Here is a 15,673-nt window from a genome sequence, read left to right as displayed (position 1 = left end):
AAGTATAACGGAACAGCTGAGAATTTCTTTCCTTATTCAGAATAGAATACAGAAATAGCAAACATCTCCCTCTCGCGTTCACAGGGTAATCGTCGATCTATCGGTATTACCATTTCTGTGTAGGAAAAAATGCTGTAATACCGACCTGCCGAATCTGCCAGTCACGTGACGTGTCTACCCCCTTAAACATTTCTTAATTAAATACGTTCAATGTTACCGCCGCACAGTGGGACGAAACTTAGGCATCTCTGGACATGGCTGCATCTTTGTTAAAAAAAACAGCCTATTTCGATGAGATTTAACTTATCTTAAAGGCAAATGATCATATTTTCAGACAGTGAGCATAAGAATTGCCAAATAGGCATGAATTGCAGGTTTTTTAACAGTTTGAAAAATATAAATAAAATCATTAAATTTCGGGTTCCTTTCACATTAACTTCTTAACATTCAACCCCAATAATATGATGGTAGAATTTTTTTTCATTATTATAACGCTAATTATTTACATTATTTACTGTTAATTAATTTACATTTATTGTTGAAAATTCAGGATTTAAAATGTTTAAAAAGTTTCTTTTTCATAATTTCGCATCCATTAGTATTCAAGGATAATGATAATATAATTATATCAATAAAAAAAGGTACTTCATATTTTCACCCATGTCCGGAAATTTGTACGCATCGTCCAACTTGTGCGCCGCAACGTATAAAATAAAACAAATTCAAGTGGTCATAGGTTTGCGTATTAAAATAAACATTTATAGTTACATCATGAAATGTCATCAGGATTATATAGGTTTCATTAAAACTATAGATTACGCATCACATAATTTCCTATTTATATTGCTTTTACATAATACAGCCTTAACAATTTTCTTCCCAAATTCTCTACAAGCATAAACGAATCTATGCATGCGCATTAGGTACACGTATTGCAACGATATATTTTTGAATAGTGTGCAACTTGGTTGATAAAATATTCATCTATCTAATAAGTCCCATCTACACGCTACATTCAGGGAAACAATATCTTTCAGCTAACAGCAATTTACAACACGCATTACATTACTTCTATCGCCTATAGAAAAATCATTTTAGCCTCGCGCGGTGATTACATTACCATCGGAATAATATTCTCTATTCTGCTCTTACACAGGTTTCTCGGGCGTCTCGACATTAGGACTTTTATCGATATCGCTATCGGAGGAAGAGTTATCTTGGGGCAACTCGATGCCTTGCGTGAGGAGACTGGTTATCCTTTCGACGTCCACCGTGTCGTCCTGCTCGTGTATCTTCTTCAGAGCGTTCGAAACGATACAGAGATCACCTCTGAGCTCGGTCACTACCGCGGTGATCTTTTGAGCGTCAGTGAGGACTTCCACCGACTGCGTGTAAGGATTGTAGCGTAACCCGAACGGACGTTGTATCTGGTTTGCATACGATCTAAAACCATGGAACATGGAATGAATACAATTATAATGCAGTTACAGGAGAATCTCGCTGTAGGCGCACGCTCAACGCATAGCGTCGACGATTCCGAGCCGCCGAGAGATAGAGAGAGACAGAGCGTAGGCACGTGAAACACGAAGCGAGACGAAGTATCGCGCTTTCTCTCTTTACGAAGCCAACGGTAACGTCGTTTCGACTCTCTCGTTCCCTCTCGCTCGTTCTCGGATTCTCTCACTCTCAACCGATGGATTCCAAGAAATGGTGGGGATAGCGTATACAAGTTGAAATGCGCTCTAGCGAGAGTTTACCGTACCTACAACTCTGCCCACCAGAAATATCTCTGCTATTGTTCAATACACTAACAATGTTATATCCAAAAGGTAGGTATACATATGTATAATATCAAGGGGATACACTCTCCCTCGTACAATCTTAATGCTGAGTTTACACCTGACGAGTGTTCGGCCGAGTGAGCCCACTGAGCTTCAGACTCGCCCGGTCTGAACGCATATTTTAGTAGTCGGTAAGGCAAGTAAGTAATCCGGCGGGCAAGATTTTCACTCGGCCGAGTCACTCGTCAGGTGTAAACCTACCTTAACAGGCATAGAATTTTTCCATTTGACATACCGCTGCGCTGAATGATAGGACAAGGAAACTTTTTTCCGTATCGAAAGCGAGGCATTTCTTCCCCTTCGTGAACGAAGAAATATATATGAATCTACGCGTACACACCTCATTTTCTCTTTAGCTTCCTCGAAGCTGTCCGTGTAATAGTAGGCGTTCTGGAACGCGGTGATGATGCACTCCTGCTGGCAAGTTACTTCCGGCTCGAACCGGAACGTTTTCTCGGGAACGGAAACTGCGTGTTTCAGCTCCGCGACAGAGGACAACAGGCCGGCCCCGTAAACGCGGAGCACGCCGTTCTGCTTGCATAATCCGAACTCCACGGTGAAGAAGTACAGCTGAGGGAACGAATAAACGGGAGAGAATAGAGGAATGGTAGACGAGACGGTTTTTCTTTACCACTTCAGAGCAATCCTTCGTGAAGCTTTAATGAAACACTTTAATGAGTACACTTACCGTTGCCAATTTATTGATGTCATCGTCCAAAGCTCCGAGAGAAGCGAGTCCTAGTTCCTGGGAGAACTGAGCGAAGCTCGGGTTCGCCAGAAGGGGCATGTGTCCTAGTAATTCGTGGCAACAGTCCCTGCATATAATAAATTGAGATTACAGCGACACTGTCTTTAACGAAAGCAACCAATGAATGGAGATATAATTACGATGTACGCGTGATAGTTGTGCGTTGGTGTATAGTTATCTTATCACGACAGGAAACAGGATTTTTCTTCGGGGAGTACGTAGAGGAACTTTCGCGGAATACTCACGGCTCGGGGGTGTAAAAGGGGTCCGACGAGTGTCGAATGTACTGCGTGCAGTGGAACACTCGGAACGCAAGGCCGGCTAAAAAATCTCTGGGGGAAAGGTAGCCTGCTACGGGTCGGAGTTGGAACCCAGTTGTCCCTGGCAATTTCATAGGTAAATATTATTTCCAATGGCTAGTTCGCTAAACAGAATCGTAATTCCACACTCACGTTTCAGGAAAACGTTCACGTCCTGCAGTTGCGGTATGTTGTCCTCCCTGTTAAGGGATTCGATTAAATTTAATGTAAAATTAAATTAACTATTATTATTGAATTTGAAGTAATAAATCTACGAAAGTAGCTATGTTCAAAAAAATGCGCTAAAAAAAAAAATCTGGTACGATCACCGATAACTTCTGGTATAATAAATAAAATTATTCTTATTATTATTAATTTCGTTACTGTAAGAGTTTAAGTGAATGAGAACCTGGGAAGTTCTTTCTCGGATTGTAGCTCGTCATTATTGAATTATACACGAAGTTAGTGTGATTGTTCTAATTATTAGCAATATTTTTATTCTCGAGTAAAATAAAACTGCGGGTTGAAAATATATTTCAGCCTGCTTTTTGGGAGACCGTTACCTGTAACCGCAATATTTCTCTAGTTTCGGCCAGTTCTCCAAATATTCCTTGCAAGCGTGCTTCTGGTAGAGATGGTGCAGCTCGCGGAAGACAGTTCCCCTAAAGGGCGGAAAAATATTATTTGCCGACAGTGAATGCGATAGCGACGAGTGTTGGAGATTTTCCTGTTCGATGATGCGCCGCGAAGATTGCCGAGAACGGATCGCCCATCCGAGCTCCTCTTGTACACATCCGATGGAAATTGGATTAGAGAAGTCGCTTCAAGATAGCGGAGATAAATCAAATCAGAGCAATTAAGGGGCGCATTCAACGCGAGCCAAGTTTAGTTTGCTCACACGTCGACGAAGGACGAGGGAAAGGAAACTCTTCACTTTATGCTGCCAAGATTCAGAAAGCATTTCCGTAATCGAGGGTGAAAGTCGCGGATATATTGGTCTCTTCTACTGTACAGATTGCCTTCGTGCTCGTACGAGCACGTGCAGACACTCTTTTCTCTCCCCTAACGAGTACAAGTCTCGCAAAGTCCAAGCAACAACTTTAACTACTTCAATCGAGACTGTATCACGATGTTTATAAGATTTTTGTATAAAAAAAGGTGATGAAAAAGTTGGCTTATACAGGGCGGAGTTGGAGATCTGGTGCCCCTAGGCTAACAAGCGTCTGCCGCTCTTTTCGCGAAATATCATCATACCTATTTTAATTTAAGAGTCCAGATAGTTTCAAAATTAATTCAATATGGCAACTCACGTATGAATTATTTCTAATTTGCTATATGAAAAAGAAGTGAATTGTTTTTAAAGGTGTCTCGAGCCTCTGTATGTAAGCCTTTTTCAATTTATTTCGCTAAAAATTTGACGCTCCGCAAAATTTGTCGCTCCCCTATATTTGTCGCTCCCCAAAATTTGACACTCTCAAAAATTTGCCGCTCCTCAAAATTTCACGCGCTCCAAAGTTTTCCGCTCCCCAAAATTTGCCACTCCCTGAAATTTTCCGTTCCCCTAAATTTGCTGCTCCCCAAAATTTGACACTCTCAAAAATTTCCTGCTCCCCAAAATTTTACGCGCCTCAAAGTTTTCCGCTCCCCAAAATTTGCCACTCCCCGAAATTTTCCGCTCCTTAGAATTTGCCGCCCTGGGCTGCAGTCTACTTAGCCTATACACTAATCCACCCTTATGTTTACTCAATTTTTAATGTCGCAGAAGCTGAAACGTGTATCGATTGCGTCACGATTAGCAGTGAATAATGAACTCGGTGATTAGAAAATAGTAATAAATTTACGAACCACGTTCTGATCTCCTCCGCCGTGTATTGTATGCGAGGGATCGGTTGGCCACTGAAAATGCGACAATTGCGTTAGTAAATGCTTCGACGATTGAGCTTGCTGCAAAATTTGTATAGGAAACCAGTGATTTTTGACATACTATTTATAACTGTTTGCGATGTCGGCAAAGTGCTCGCGACGCTTACGATACACCGGATCTTTGAAGCCCTGAAAGTATCAAATCGAAATCATTAGACGAAAGGTCATAGGCGATGCTCGGCGCATTTTTAAGGGGGCGTTCCTCTGTGAGCGTCGTAAAGTTGATTAATTGATGTTTTTTTTCAAATGGTACTTACGCCTAACATTGTGATACTTTTTGTAGTTTATTTAGTTACTTTCTCGTTATACGTAAGAATTTTTGTGACCGTTTTAATTAATTGTTCTTTTGGTTTATAAAAGACGCCAATAGACGAAAATAAAAAAAATCGAAGCGATTCTTAATCAGTATATTTGTCGTTATCACCCGAACTGATATAAATAACTAATGTTGAAAACTGGCAAAATGATCCATGAATTGCAAATTCTGAAATTTTAAATTTTTCTCGGCCATTTTTTAATAAAAAAAGGTGCGACGAACTCAGCGTAAAAGTATAATTCTGGTTCCGACGAGAGCTAATAGTAGGTGGGCGGTCCTGTAAAAATTTCAGAGCACCCAGCCATGTAGGTTTAGAGATTTCATCTACGCCAGGTGAAACAATTGCGTTTCGAGAAAAACTCGTTTAAAATTGTCAGGTACACCGAGCACTCACCGCGTGGGGTGTACAAAAAGGGCTGTACCAGCCACAATAATTGAAATTTCTCTTCCAGAATTCAACAGTACATTCTGAAATATAAATACTTTTGTAAAGTGAAAAAAGAAATCGACTTTTTCAAGGCGCCACAGCGAAATGTCCCCTTAACTGTCATGCGTTCGATATACAGGAAAGCATTAGATATTCGAAAGGGACGTACAGGGTGATCCGCATCTAAGTCAGACCCGTACATAAGTACTTTCTGGGCTTGATCTAAGTCTGCTATTTTCCGCGGGAACCAGGGCATATCTGTTTCGCTGAAATCTGCAAAGTTTGAATACAAAGCTCGCTCATTAACCGTTTCCATTCATCCAAATAAAATTAGAATCAATGGATCCCACAGTAGATACTACATCTAAATTTCAAAAGACAAAATTGTAGAAGAAACTTACTACCGAAGTTTAATAAGTACTATAAACTTATAGTGAAAACAGTAGAAACATGTATGAGAAGAATATAAAAAAAAAATAGTTATACCTATTAGAAAAATGGCACGTTTATGTTGGACCTGCGACAAACGATCCGAGCGTTTTCATCGTTGATACATGACAGATTTTCGTCGTAACAAATTTGTTTTAGATAAGTTACGAGACGAAGTAGCCGTTAAATTGAATGCAACGAAATGTTTACTGCGTAAACTTTTTCCGAGGTACCATTTTACGGAACTTGACGATGACAATAATTCTTCTAGAATTAAATGGCTGAAACTCTGCTGTTATCACAGTTCCACTGTAAACACACGGAAACAAGATACATTCCTATCGCAGCTCCAACATAAATGCACCCTTAGAACAGGTATTATCAATGGTGGTGGGGGGCTCACCGAAACTCGGAGCGGCGGAGAGGGATGGACCATGCGGTATACTTCCCATCTGCTCATATTGCGCCAAATTAATGGCGGCAACTTCGCGGCTCAACATTCTCGTTAATTGCTCCATCCTCTTTGAATCGCATTCGACGTCGACGAGAATCTCGAATTCCGAGCCACGGCGCTGCGACTTCCGTGACTCGATGTGCACAACGTTCACGCCCAGGTCCTATGTGTAAGGGTACGTTTATATTGGAGCTTCGATAAACGATCAGAGCGACGATAAGAGCGAGATGACTGTATAGATGACCAACGATAAAAGCGTCGAGAAAGAAGTATTTCTCTTTCTTCGCTATTATCACAGCTCCAACATAAACGCACCCTAACGCGCGTTAAATTCAGAATAGATACATCTAGTACACACATGCTTTGCAAACGGTTTCGTTGCACCGCAATCTGTTTTTTTTTTCCTTAATAGGACTCTTCAATTATTTATTAGCGGGATTACGTTGAAAACTATACCGCGCGGTTGGTTTCTAGCACAAGATGTTATACAGTATCCTAAAGCATCGTACTTGAAACACTTGCAGCGCCCTAGCCAAGCCACCGACTTGATTTTTCAAGGAGAAGACGACGGAGCTTTTAGTATCGTTGCCCGATCTCCGCTCGGCCATGGGGATCTGAATGAACGAAAGAACATATCCATACATTACACGGAAGTTCCACTGTACATGCAACTAGCAACTTTCTCGTTATTTATCTCGCTGTAGTAAATTCTAGCAACAACCATACAGACTCTCCATTTTTTATACTAAAAAAAAGGACTACATACGCGGCTGCTATTTATACATTGGCTTCGAAGATTAGCCATTTAAACGAGCTACCGGAGAGTCGAGCTTAAGGGGGTTTCTACTTCGGACGGCTCGAAAAGTTGATTTTTCGGAGGATTCATTTTGATCCTCATAATCCTAGAAATGTCTCACCGAAGGCTTTTTGGCGAAAACTTGAAATTAGCTGAGTTACAGAGGCTTGAATGAAGAATAGTACGGGCTATCTAATCGGCTCAGGTAAACTTTAGACGCGTTTCTCTCAAAACGAGGTTTCCGTAAACTTCTGCCCGCGATTTAGAAAAAGGTAGCGACGCGATTCCCCCCTTGGAACCTGGAACATACGGTTGGAGGACACACAGTTTCCGTCTGAACTACGACTATTCACCTCTGATGACATTTTCTATTTTCTTCGGAGGTTGAAAGCGTAAAAATTTGGTAAAATTCGTATTACTTTGAACCTCCGCCGTTTTGAAAATGACTGTTCATATTCAATATCCCTAGTTCAGGCGAAAGCTGCACTTATGTAGATCGCAAATCAATTTTACTTTTCGATTTCTGACCATCCGTTCATATTTCAACGCCATTAAAAATGATAAATTTTCACTGTTTTGTATTTTTTCTGATATCCCCCCTAGCCAGAAGTATATTCTCCAAAATAAAAAAAGTTTCAGTCGAATCGGATAATAACTTTTGGAAATGCAGGTCCCACCGTTTTGAGAGCACTGTTTCGAGAAAAACGCGTTTAAAGTTTTACGTGGGCGCCGAGCGGCCGGTTGTTGCCCATGCATTTGCCGCTACTCAAATGCTTATAACTTCGGGAGTTTTACGAATTTCAACAAATCCTTTTAAACACGTATTCCTAAAATGTTGAACATTCGAAAAATGAAGTACAAAAAAATCGACTTTTAGACCGGAGCCTCCCCTTAAGGGGGTAGTGGACTATTAGATACGTAAAATCGTTAGTTTGTTTGACGCTAAATTACTTTGATATCAAATAATCGTTAAAGCTGTGCTTTTCACAATCTACTGTCGGCACATTTACGAGTAATCACCCCCCAAAAAATCACACGAATGTATAAAATTGTTGAAGTTATTAATTGTTGAAGATAGCCCTGTACCGCTGCAGGTGGTGTACATCGATTCAGGTAAGCCAATCATTCGAAAGCGAAATGCTTTGGGTTGAGTGCTTTATACACCAAAATTTACAGAGTGAAACTTTTCCGATGAATTTGAACAAAATTTTCAGTTACACACGAATCAACTTTTCCCCATATTTTTACGGAAAAGAATCGTCTTCAATCAGTTATAAAATGTTTTACAAACGTCCAATGTCGGTGCGGGAATTCCACTCTGCAGAGGAAAGAATTCTACGCGTCCAGTGAGAATTTCAAGTGACAATATTCATTGGTTCAAGAGTTTACGACGCACACCGTGTCTGAAACTGGTGTTTCGAGAAAAACGGCTTCAAAGTTAAGTCCCCTATGCCAATACCGCTCTGCGAGGCCGTTACTCAACGTTGCGCTCAATTACGTTCGCTGCTATAACTTCTACAATTATTTCAATTGCTTCGTGAAATTTCGCTTAAAATGTTCATCGAGGATAAGACTTTCGGAATCAGTAATAGAAAAAAAAATAGTCGATTTTTTAAAGCTGAAATAGTCCACTACCCCCTTAAACAAAGTATGTCACACTTTACACCGATTCCGAAGCAAACGTACGTCGCTCGGTTTGTGTATAGGGCTTCCTTCCTTGATGGCCCAGTGCTCGCCTCTTCTGTACAGCCACACCCCAAGGAGACCTTTGCCAGATCCACTCATGCTGACTGCCTTATTGAAACCAGGCCTCCGTAATTCCTCTCGAGAGTCCCACTAACCGCGATCCAGACGTACCTACTTGCGATTTTCACGAGCCTCCCCCCAATAAACGATTCGAAGACTTAGCGAGCAATTTTAGGTAACAGTAAACTGTGCCTTCTGAACGCAATATTAACAGTTAGGATCGAAGCATTCACCCCCTCGAAGGTCCGCGAGCAACAGTGTCGCGGTACCAGTGTCTTCTGCTCTTCTTAAGACCTCGGTCCCCTCCGCGGACGCGTTCTCCTCAATGACGATTCCCTCGCGATTGGTCGACGCACAGTGGCTCGAAGTTTCCCCATTGGTCGGGTAAGACTTTTCATGGGGTTGAAGAGGAGTGTTGGCTCACCCCATTTAATCGTAACTGTGCCGATTGCAGAATGTACTCCTTGTGACGTCACTGGAGCCCGCGAGACGTGGGTGGCGGGAGAGCACGCGACGATGAACGGGAGAGAAGAGATTGCAAGGTCTCCTGGTTACTACGGAGGAAGCAGTTCTTTTTTTTTCCTTTTTGGCGCTCCTCTTGTTCTTCCACCCTTAGAGATACCTCCCTCCTTCCGTTCGCACGCACGCCTTTGGGTTTCTGGGCCAAGCGAAATTAGTTGACCACGAAGAAGACACGCGGGGCTCATCTGCGACGCTTCGGTTCTGCGATTCCTTTTACTTGCTCGAAAACGTTCAATAATTTCATGAATTCGATCTTCAGGAAATTTAAAATAGTCTTACCTTCTCGTTATAAATTAAAATCATTTACATCTTCCTCCCTCCTCAGATTTCCCGGAGTCTCAAAAGTCTTTACTGACTTCTGCAAATAATTACACACCCTCGCTAGTTGCAGTAGTAAATATCGCAGTTCGACAACCATCTGGACTTTTAACGTTCGATAGCCTTTCTCAGTTTTTGAGAAATTCGATTTTGAAGAAAAAAGAAAAACTGCAAACTTTCAACTCCGAAACGGTCTGCGGCTTCGTTATCAGGGCACGAAAGCCTATAAGAAACGGCTATTGATTGTTACGAGTCCGAAAAAGAGGTGAAATTTTGTCGAACTGTGTATTTAAAGAAATGACGAGTTCGCGTGACTATAGTCTATTAAAAAAACCTTTCTGTCGCTTTTCACAAATTTCATTAGCTACTTGGGTTTGCGCCTAGGATTCCGAACCACCCCACGTATGATTCGCTGTTTAGAATCCATTGAATAAACCAAAACGTCACGGCGAGGGTGTCGAACGCGTTTGCAGGAAGTGCTCCCTGAAAGGAAGCGCGGACTCCTCCGGAGAATTGGATTCCTTCTCCCACGAGACGATCGTTCCAGGTTTGTATTTCTTTCCCTAGAACAAAGAGCGCGTTTCATAAAGGCTGGAACGCTCGCGGGGACTCCTCCGCTTCTTGGGCAAAGCAGATGCAGCACATTACCAATGTCCATCACTTACCACTATCAGCTACCATCCGGCGGACCTACCCCTCGCTAAATTATACCGGCCGTTCCTGTGGCATTAAGAGAATTGAGAGTAGCATTCGATTCACGGGGAGGAACTTTCGTTTATCGTCACGTCCGCCAGCCGCTGAATCGTTCTCGCTGCTGAATCCGCGTTTCCAGAACATTAATTATTACTGGCTGGGGCGATTAAGTCTGGTTCTGTCGCGAACAAGTGGCGAAACAACGGGCTGGTGAAGTAGGGCAGACGCACCATTTCTGGCCACTTTAAGGTATCGTACCATTTTTGGCCGCTCCTTAAAAAATATAATATTTTACCGTTTAAGCAATAAATTGTAACCTTATATTTCTGGCTATACACTTAATAATGATCCGCGAGCAATTTAAAAATAAGATAATTATGCGCATGGCCAAAAGCAGTGCGATGGCCACAAACGGTAAATCTACCCTCTACTGTTTTATCTTGATGAAATACATAGTTCTGGAAATAATTATCGCGCCACTCGAATATTTACTGTTGATTCACTCCCACTTCATTTGTTGACTAAGAAGGGAAGTTCGGTTGCTCGAGCATTCCGATTTTTTTTTAAACTGTGCAGGTTTATGGAGGACCTTGATAGGAGTATCGGGTGATTTTTCGTTTGTGACCATTTTGATATTTCACATTCCTGTATATCTTGGAAACTATGTCAACTGTACGAAAATTATTACAATAAAAACTTAACAGCTTTCTGTGCCCCATAAAATGCTGCAATGAAATTGTTAAACAATTTTTAGTTTAAATACACAAACGTTCCCCACTAGAAATTTTAAACAATTCGATTGCATAGTTTTACAAGGCATAAGAAGCTGTTAAGTTTTCATTGTAATAATTTTTTGTGTGTCTATTATAGTTTTGAAGATATACAGGAAAGTATGAAATCGCGCATTAACCTTTGAAGGGTGTATTCACCCCGAGCTGAGAATGGGGAGAAACGAAAAATTGCCTGATACTTCTATCGAGGTTCTCTACAAACCTGTACAGTTTCAAAAAAATCGCCCAAGAGTAGTTTCTGAATACTAATACTAAATGAAGTGGGAGTGAATAAACGCTAAATACACAGTTCGACAGCCATCTGAACTTGTAACATTCAATAGCCGTTTTCGGCGCCGCACGTTTTGCCAAACTATTTCGTTTCTGTATTGAAAACAAAACGAGACTTGCCACTTCTGTTGATGCTTTCCGAAGGAAAAATATCTGCTGCATCGCATGGGGTGGTCAGATTTTCTCCTAGACCCTTAGTTTTGGAAATAAATTGAAAGATATCTGCAAAAATTGGAGCATTTCGGGTGTCCTTTCCCGTTTGATCATTGTTTAAACATATTTAAATGTTCATAATGCAATAACAACTTATATCGTCGTATTCGGGAGGGTTCATAGAATAATTTCGCGCAACAAGCAACCGAATAAGTATCACCGTTACGACACAAAAGATGTTCAAAGTTGAAAATGTGCATTTTTTTTCAAAATCGAATTTCTCAAAAACTGAGGGCGATGGAGACAATCGGTTTGCGGATTCGTTTTCAGGGCATGAAAACCTATAAGAAACGGCTATTGAATGTTACAAGTCCGAAAATAAGTCTAATTTTGTCGAACTGTGATATTCGAGCGGTGCTAAAAATAGTGGGCCATTTTGCAGTTGTTTCGAATTTTTCGGCTGCTTTTTAAAGTAGATTTCGAGGATCATATGTGTGCCATATCAGAGCGCTGTGCGCTATTTCTCTGTTCGAGCGATAATATTCTCTGAAATGCAATAATAGCAGCGCATCAACGTGGTATAACATTTTACCACCCGCATTTCAAGACTACTTGCTCTTCGCAGAGCATTCGCAGGGATTATCGGGCAAAATGTGGTATCTGCTGGGGCACGGTGTTCCTTTGGCTTCGAAACTGGACATATTCAATTCGCTCCATTGTGTCGCGGATAATTCGGCGGCCAAGATAACACAAAACGAGCAAATTAAGGGAGAAACCTCAACTAGCTTTTATTCGTGAACCGAACAAATGCTGGCGGTTCGAGTTTGCTACCTTTCACGCTCTTTGATGTTCTAGAATCTAGATTCTAGCTGAAGTATAGACAATACCACATTGAATCATAATTAATTTGTAGAAAACTAGTTAATGAAATGAAAAATATTCATACATGATCTTAAACTGCAATCGAAGAGTCGTTGTAGAATACAGTAAGTGCCATAATAAAAAAAAAATTTTCAGAAAATGTTCTGCGTGTCAATAGTAACACTATAGTATAGAATTTGATTTTTGGCACTTACAGTGCTTCCTGCAAGGACTCTTGAATTATTCATTGCTTCGTGAAGATATTGAAGTAGTTCAATTTACACGATTTTTGATCGGTACCTTGTAACTCTTCTTCGGATTCAATAATGTTATACAGTAGGTTCATCCCTCTTGCCTTTTTAGGCAGATACAGACGCAAATATAACTTTGTCGAAAGGTCAGTAGGCCATGTACTACATATGCATAGAGCCTTTCTCCACGTGTTGATTAATTTTACATTTCTACACCCTTGTCACAACGAAATAACGATTTCCCATCCACTAGCCTATGCAACTAGCCGAAGTAAAAAGTGGAATGAATTTTCCTTAAGAAGTTACATACGGTAAGCCGCGGCGAAAATGAATGATTTTAGGATTTTTTTAGGGGTTTTATTAAAAAGAATAAAACAAAGTACTTAGTACACATGAGTTATTCGTTATCATTTCTTTGATACTTTGTTTAATTAATTTTGCTTACACAATTACACAGCGAAATTTTACGCGATAGAAATTCATCTAACTTCAAAGTGCCGTAAACTATTAATTTTTTTAAATTAAAAAATTTGGCTCGCCAGCCTATAATAGCATCATTATTTTACAAGAATCTCATTTCATTCTTCAAATCCATCGATGTTTAAAGGAGATATCATGCTGATCGTAACGCGGCATTTTTCTGTAGCGATCCAAAGAACCCCCAAAAATCATAAATAATTCAATACAAAAATGATCGTAAATAAAATGTTTCCTGCACCTTATGAACTAATAAATCATGTGTCGTAAGTATTTTGTTTTATGTTTTAATAAAAACCCTAGAAAAGAGTCTTAAATTCATTCATTTTCGTCGCGGCTAAACGTATGCAACCCTTTAAGTAGGTACATGCACCTCCGCCTGTTGCTCTGTCGCGCCATTAAATTTCGAGTTCCCATCCTTCCTTGATTCCACTATCGCCACCGCGATACAAATGGACCACCTTGAAGTAGCTGGGTCGATTAGCGAGAATAGTCAAGGAACGTTAAGTAAGAGCAAGCCGACGGGCATTCGTTGTTTGCAGAGAGGGAGATCCTCTTGGAGCGAGCTCTCAGCACGAATGAACGGGCTGATTCAAACAAAGGCGCTGAACTAACGTCCGACTTGGAGAAAATGACGAGAATCCACGCTTCCGCGTAAAGAAATTTTGCATACGTCGCATAAGAGGTGTCTGTTGTTCCCGCGGATGGCACTATTGGCCACAGAGAGATTTGAATTTCATTTTGGTCCATTGCCAATCTAAATTCGCGAATACCACCCTTGGAAAGGTACTGGCAGCGAAATACAGACGACGAGGGATTCACTTGCGTGTACTGAGAGGATTTAAAAGTCTGTGGACAGGGGACCGTAAGTCCCCGATGAGAGCGTTGGAGCGGAGCTCGGAGCTGAAGCGCAGAGCAATGGGGTTTTGCCCATTTTTTAAATTTTTTCTGTTCCACTATAAGTGCTATAGACTTTTCTTAACACTTGAATTTGATCTTTTTTCATAAAAGCAGATGAACGATTTTTTTTTAAATACTAATACCCCATTGCTCACCATTGGACAAATATTATATTGTAGCGCGCATTGACGAGGGGAAAACACTGCTGGAGCAAGCTTTTTGATGTTGGAGAGGAACAGGAGCGGAGCAATTAAAAAACTGGTCTGCTCCAATCCTCTGTAAGTAATAGTCCGACGGACAGCGCGCAAGCTGCGTTTCCTTAAACTTCCGACGCCCGGCAACTCCTTTAACTCGATTAACCGGCATTAATTGCTCTCCCTGGGTCGCCTGTGCCAACCACCCACCCCCGAATGCTCCATTCTCGTTTACTGATACCCCGGACTCGCGCCGTAAAATACATTTCCGTCGATACGAGGCGAATATACTGCAGGACGCTCTAGAGTCGAGCAGGTCTTCCCTCTGGAGAGTCGAATCGTATTTTGTTTCCTCCGCTGAGCGATATTTGCATTAAACATGGATACCCCAGCTTCTCTCTGACTCTTCGTCATGTGCACTTTCAGAAGTGTATACTATAATAAATTCGAGTTCAAAAAGGAGACCAGTGCGCGATAATTAATACAGCTCTTGGTACCTTCGACCCCTCTACTTTTCAATATGGACTCCTCTTTGAGGGATGAAAAGTCTGACGCGGGATTAATGAGAAGCACGAGAGCGGCAGAAATAAAAATTACTAAACCGAATGTGGGCATCTGCAGTGGCTACTAAGATTAAGAGAAGAAGAAAAAAATATATGGATATTCCCAATCCTATTTTGTTTGTTCTATGAATAAATAAATGAATAAATTTTAAATCGTAAAAATAAAGATTTTGTACGTTTGCATGGGCTTCAAGTGGGTGTTCCGTTTTACCCCACCATTTCAGCGAGGCGAAGATTTCAATACCTCCGGTAAATTTCATTTTCCGTCGTTCCCAAAGATTTTCCTTAACAATGGCTTTGATTTTCTTATAGTCTAAGGTCCACTGAAGACTCCTGTTGAAGTCTCGTGCTTTTTTCTACCCCCGATTTTAAGTTATCACCCTCCAAAGTTAAGCGTTCCGTTTTACCCCACCTTCCCCTACATATACTCGCCTTCCTCCTCCCATCTAATTTTGGCGCCCCTAAATATTTCGACCTCTTTTCCAGGCCGCGCTGTAAGTGTGGGCCGCCGCACGTTTCGGCGGCGGTCGGATCCCCGACGCGATTGAAATATTAAATCGGACAACTGCAGCGCGCCTCGGCCGCCTCTCGGCCTCGGTTTGGCCGGCTGGCTTCCCCGCCGCGTTCGATTTCCTCGCGGCGGCGATCGCCGAGCGGCACACGCGGGGGTGTGCGCGACGCCCGACCACGCAGCGATCAAT

General features: G+C 41.5%; 1 protein-coding gene across 6 annotated transcripts; it reads right to left on the bottom strand.

The window, feature by feature from the left end:
* Positions 1–815: 815 nt before the first annotated feature.
* Positions 816–15,303, bottom strand: Trhn (tryptophan hydroxylase). Of its 6 annotated transcripts, none has more exons than XM_076814584.1 (15): positions 10,485–15,303; positions 10,154–10,382; positions 9,781–9,859; positions 8,920–9,717; positions 6,947–7,051; positions 6,387–6,600; positions 5,724–5,827; positions 4,873–4,940; positions 4,734–4,784; positions 3,452–3,550; positions 3,042–3,088; positions 2,835–2,970; positions 2,530–2,656; positions 2,182–2,411; positions 816–1,443 (listed from the first exon to the last, which is right to left on the bottom strand). In XM_076814584.1, exons 4-15 carry the CDS (start codon positions 9,016–9,018, stop codon positions 1,149–1,151), a joined length of 1,575 nt encoding a protein of 524 aa, XP_076670699.1. In that variant the 5' UTR covers positions 9,019–9,717; positions 9,781–9,859; positions 10,154–10,382; positions 10,485–15,303; the 3' UTR covers positions 816–1,148. The 6 variants fall into 6 exon arrangements, with proteins under 6 accessions (XP_076670699.1, XP_076670721.1, XP_076670706.1 ...); XM_076814606.1 differs by having other exon boundaries at positions 8,920–9,637; XM_076814591.1 differs by having other exon boundaries at positions 8,920–9,702; positions 9,781–10,382.
* Between the last annotated feature and the right edge of the window lie 370 nt (positions 15,304–15,673).

The sequence above is a fragment of the Andrena cerasifolii genome, chromosome 1, assembly GCF_050908995.1.
Source record: "Andrena cerasifolii isolate SP2316 chromosome 1, iyAndCera1_principal, whole genome shotgun sequence".
NCBI lineage: Eukaryota > Metazoa > Arthropoda > Insecta > Hymenoptera > Andrenidae > Andrena > Andrena cerasifolii.
The sequence above is the reverse complement of the archived record's forward strand: the minus strand, read 5'-3'. Positions and strand labels throughout refer to the sequence as shown.

Excerpts from the sequence above, each read along its gene's own strand:
- Trhn (XM_076814591.1), bottom strand. The coding sequence starts at position 9,018 with ATGAGTGGATCTGGCAAAGGTCTCCTTGGGGTGTGGCTGTACAGAAGA. Across the intron at positions 5,828-6,386 it reads CTCCGCCGCTCCGAGTTTCG|ATTTCAGCGAAACAGATATG; the intron begins GTGAGCCCCCCA and ends CAAACTTTGCAG. Across the intron at positions 2,657-2,834 it reads CCCTTTTACACCCCCGAGCC|GGACTGTTGCCACGAATTAC; the intron begins GTGAGTATTCCG and ends TATTATATGCAG.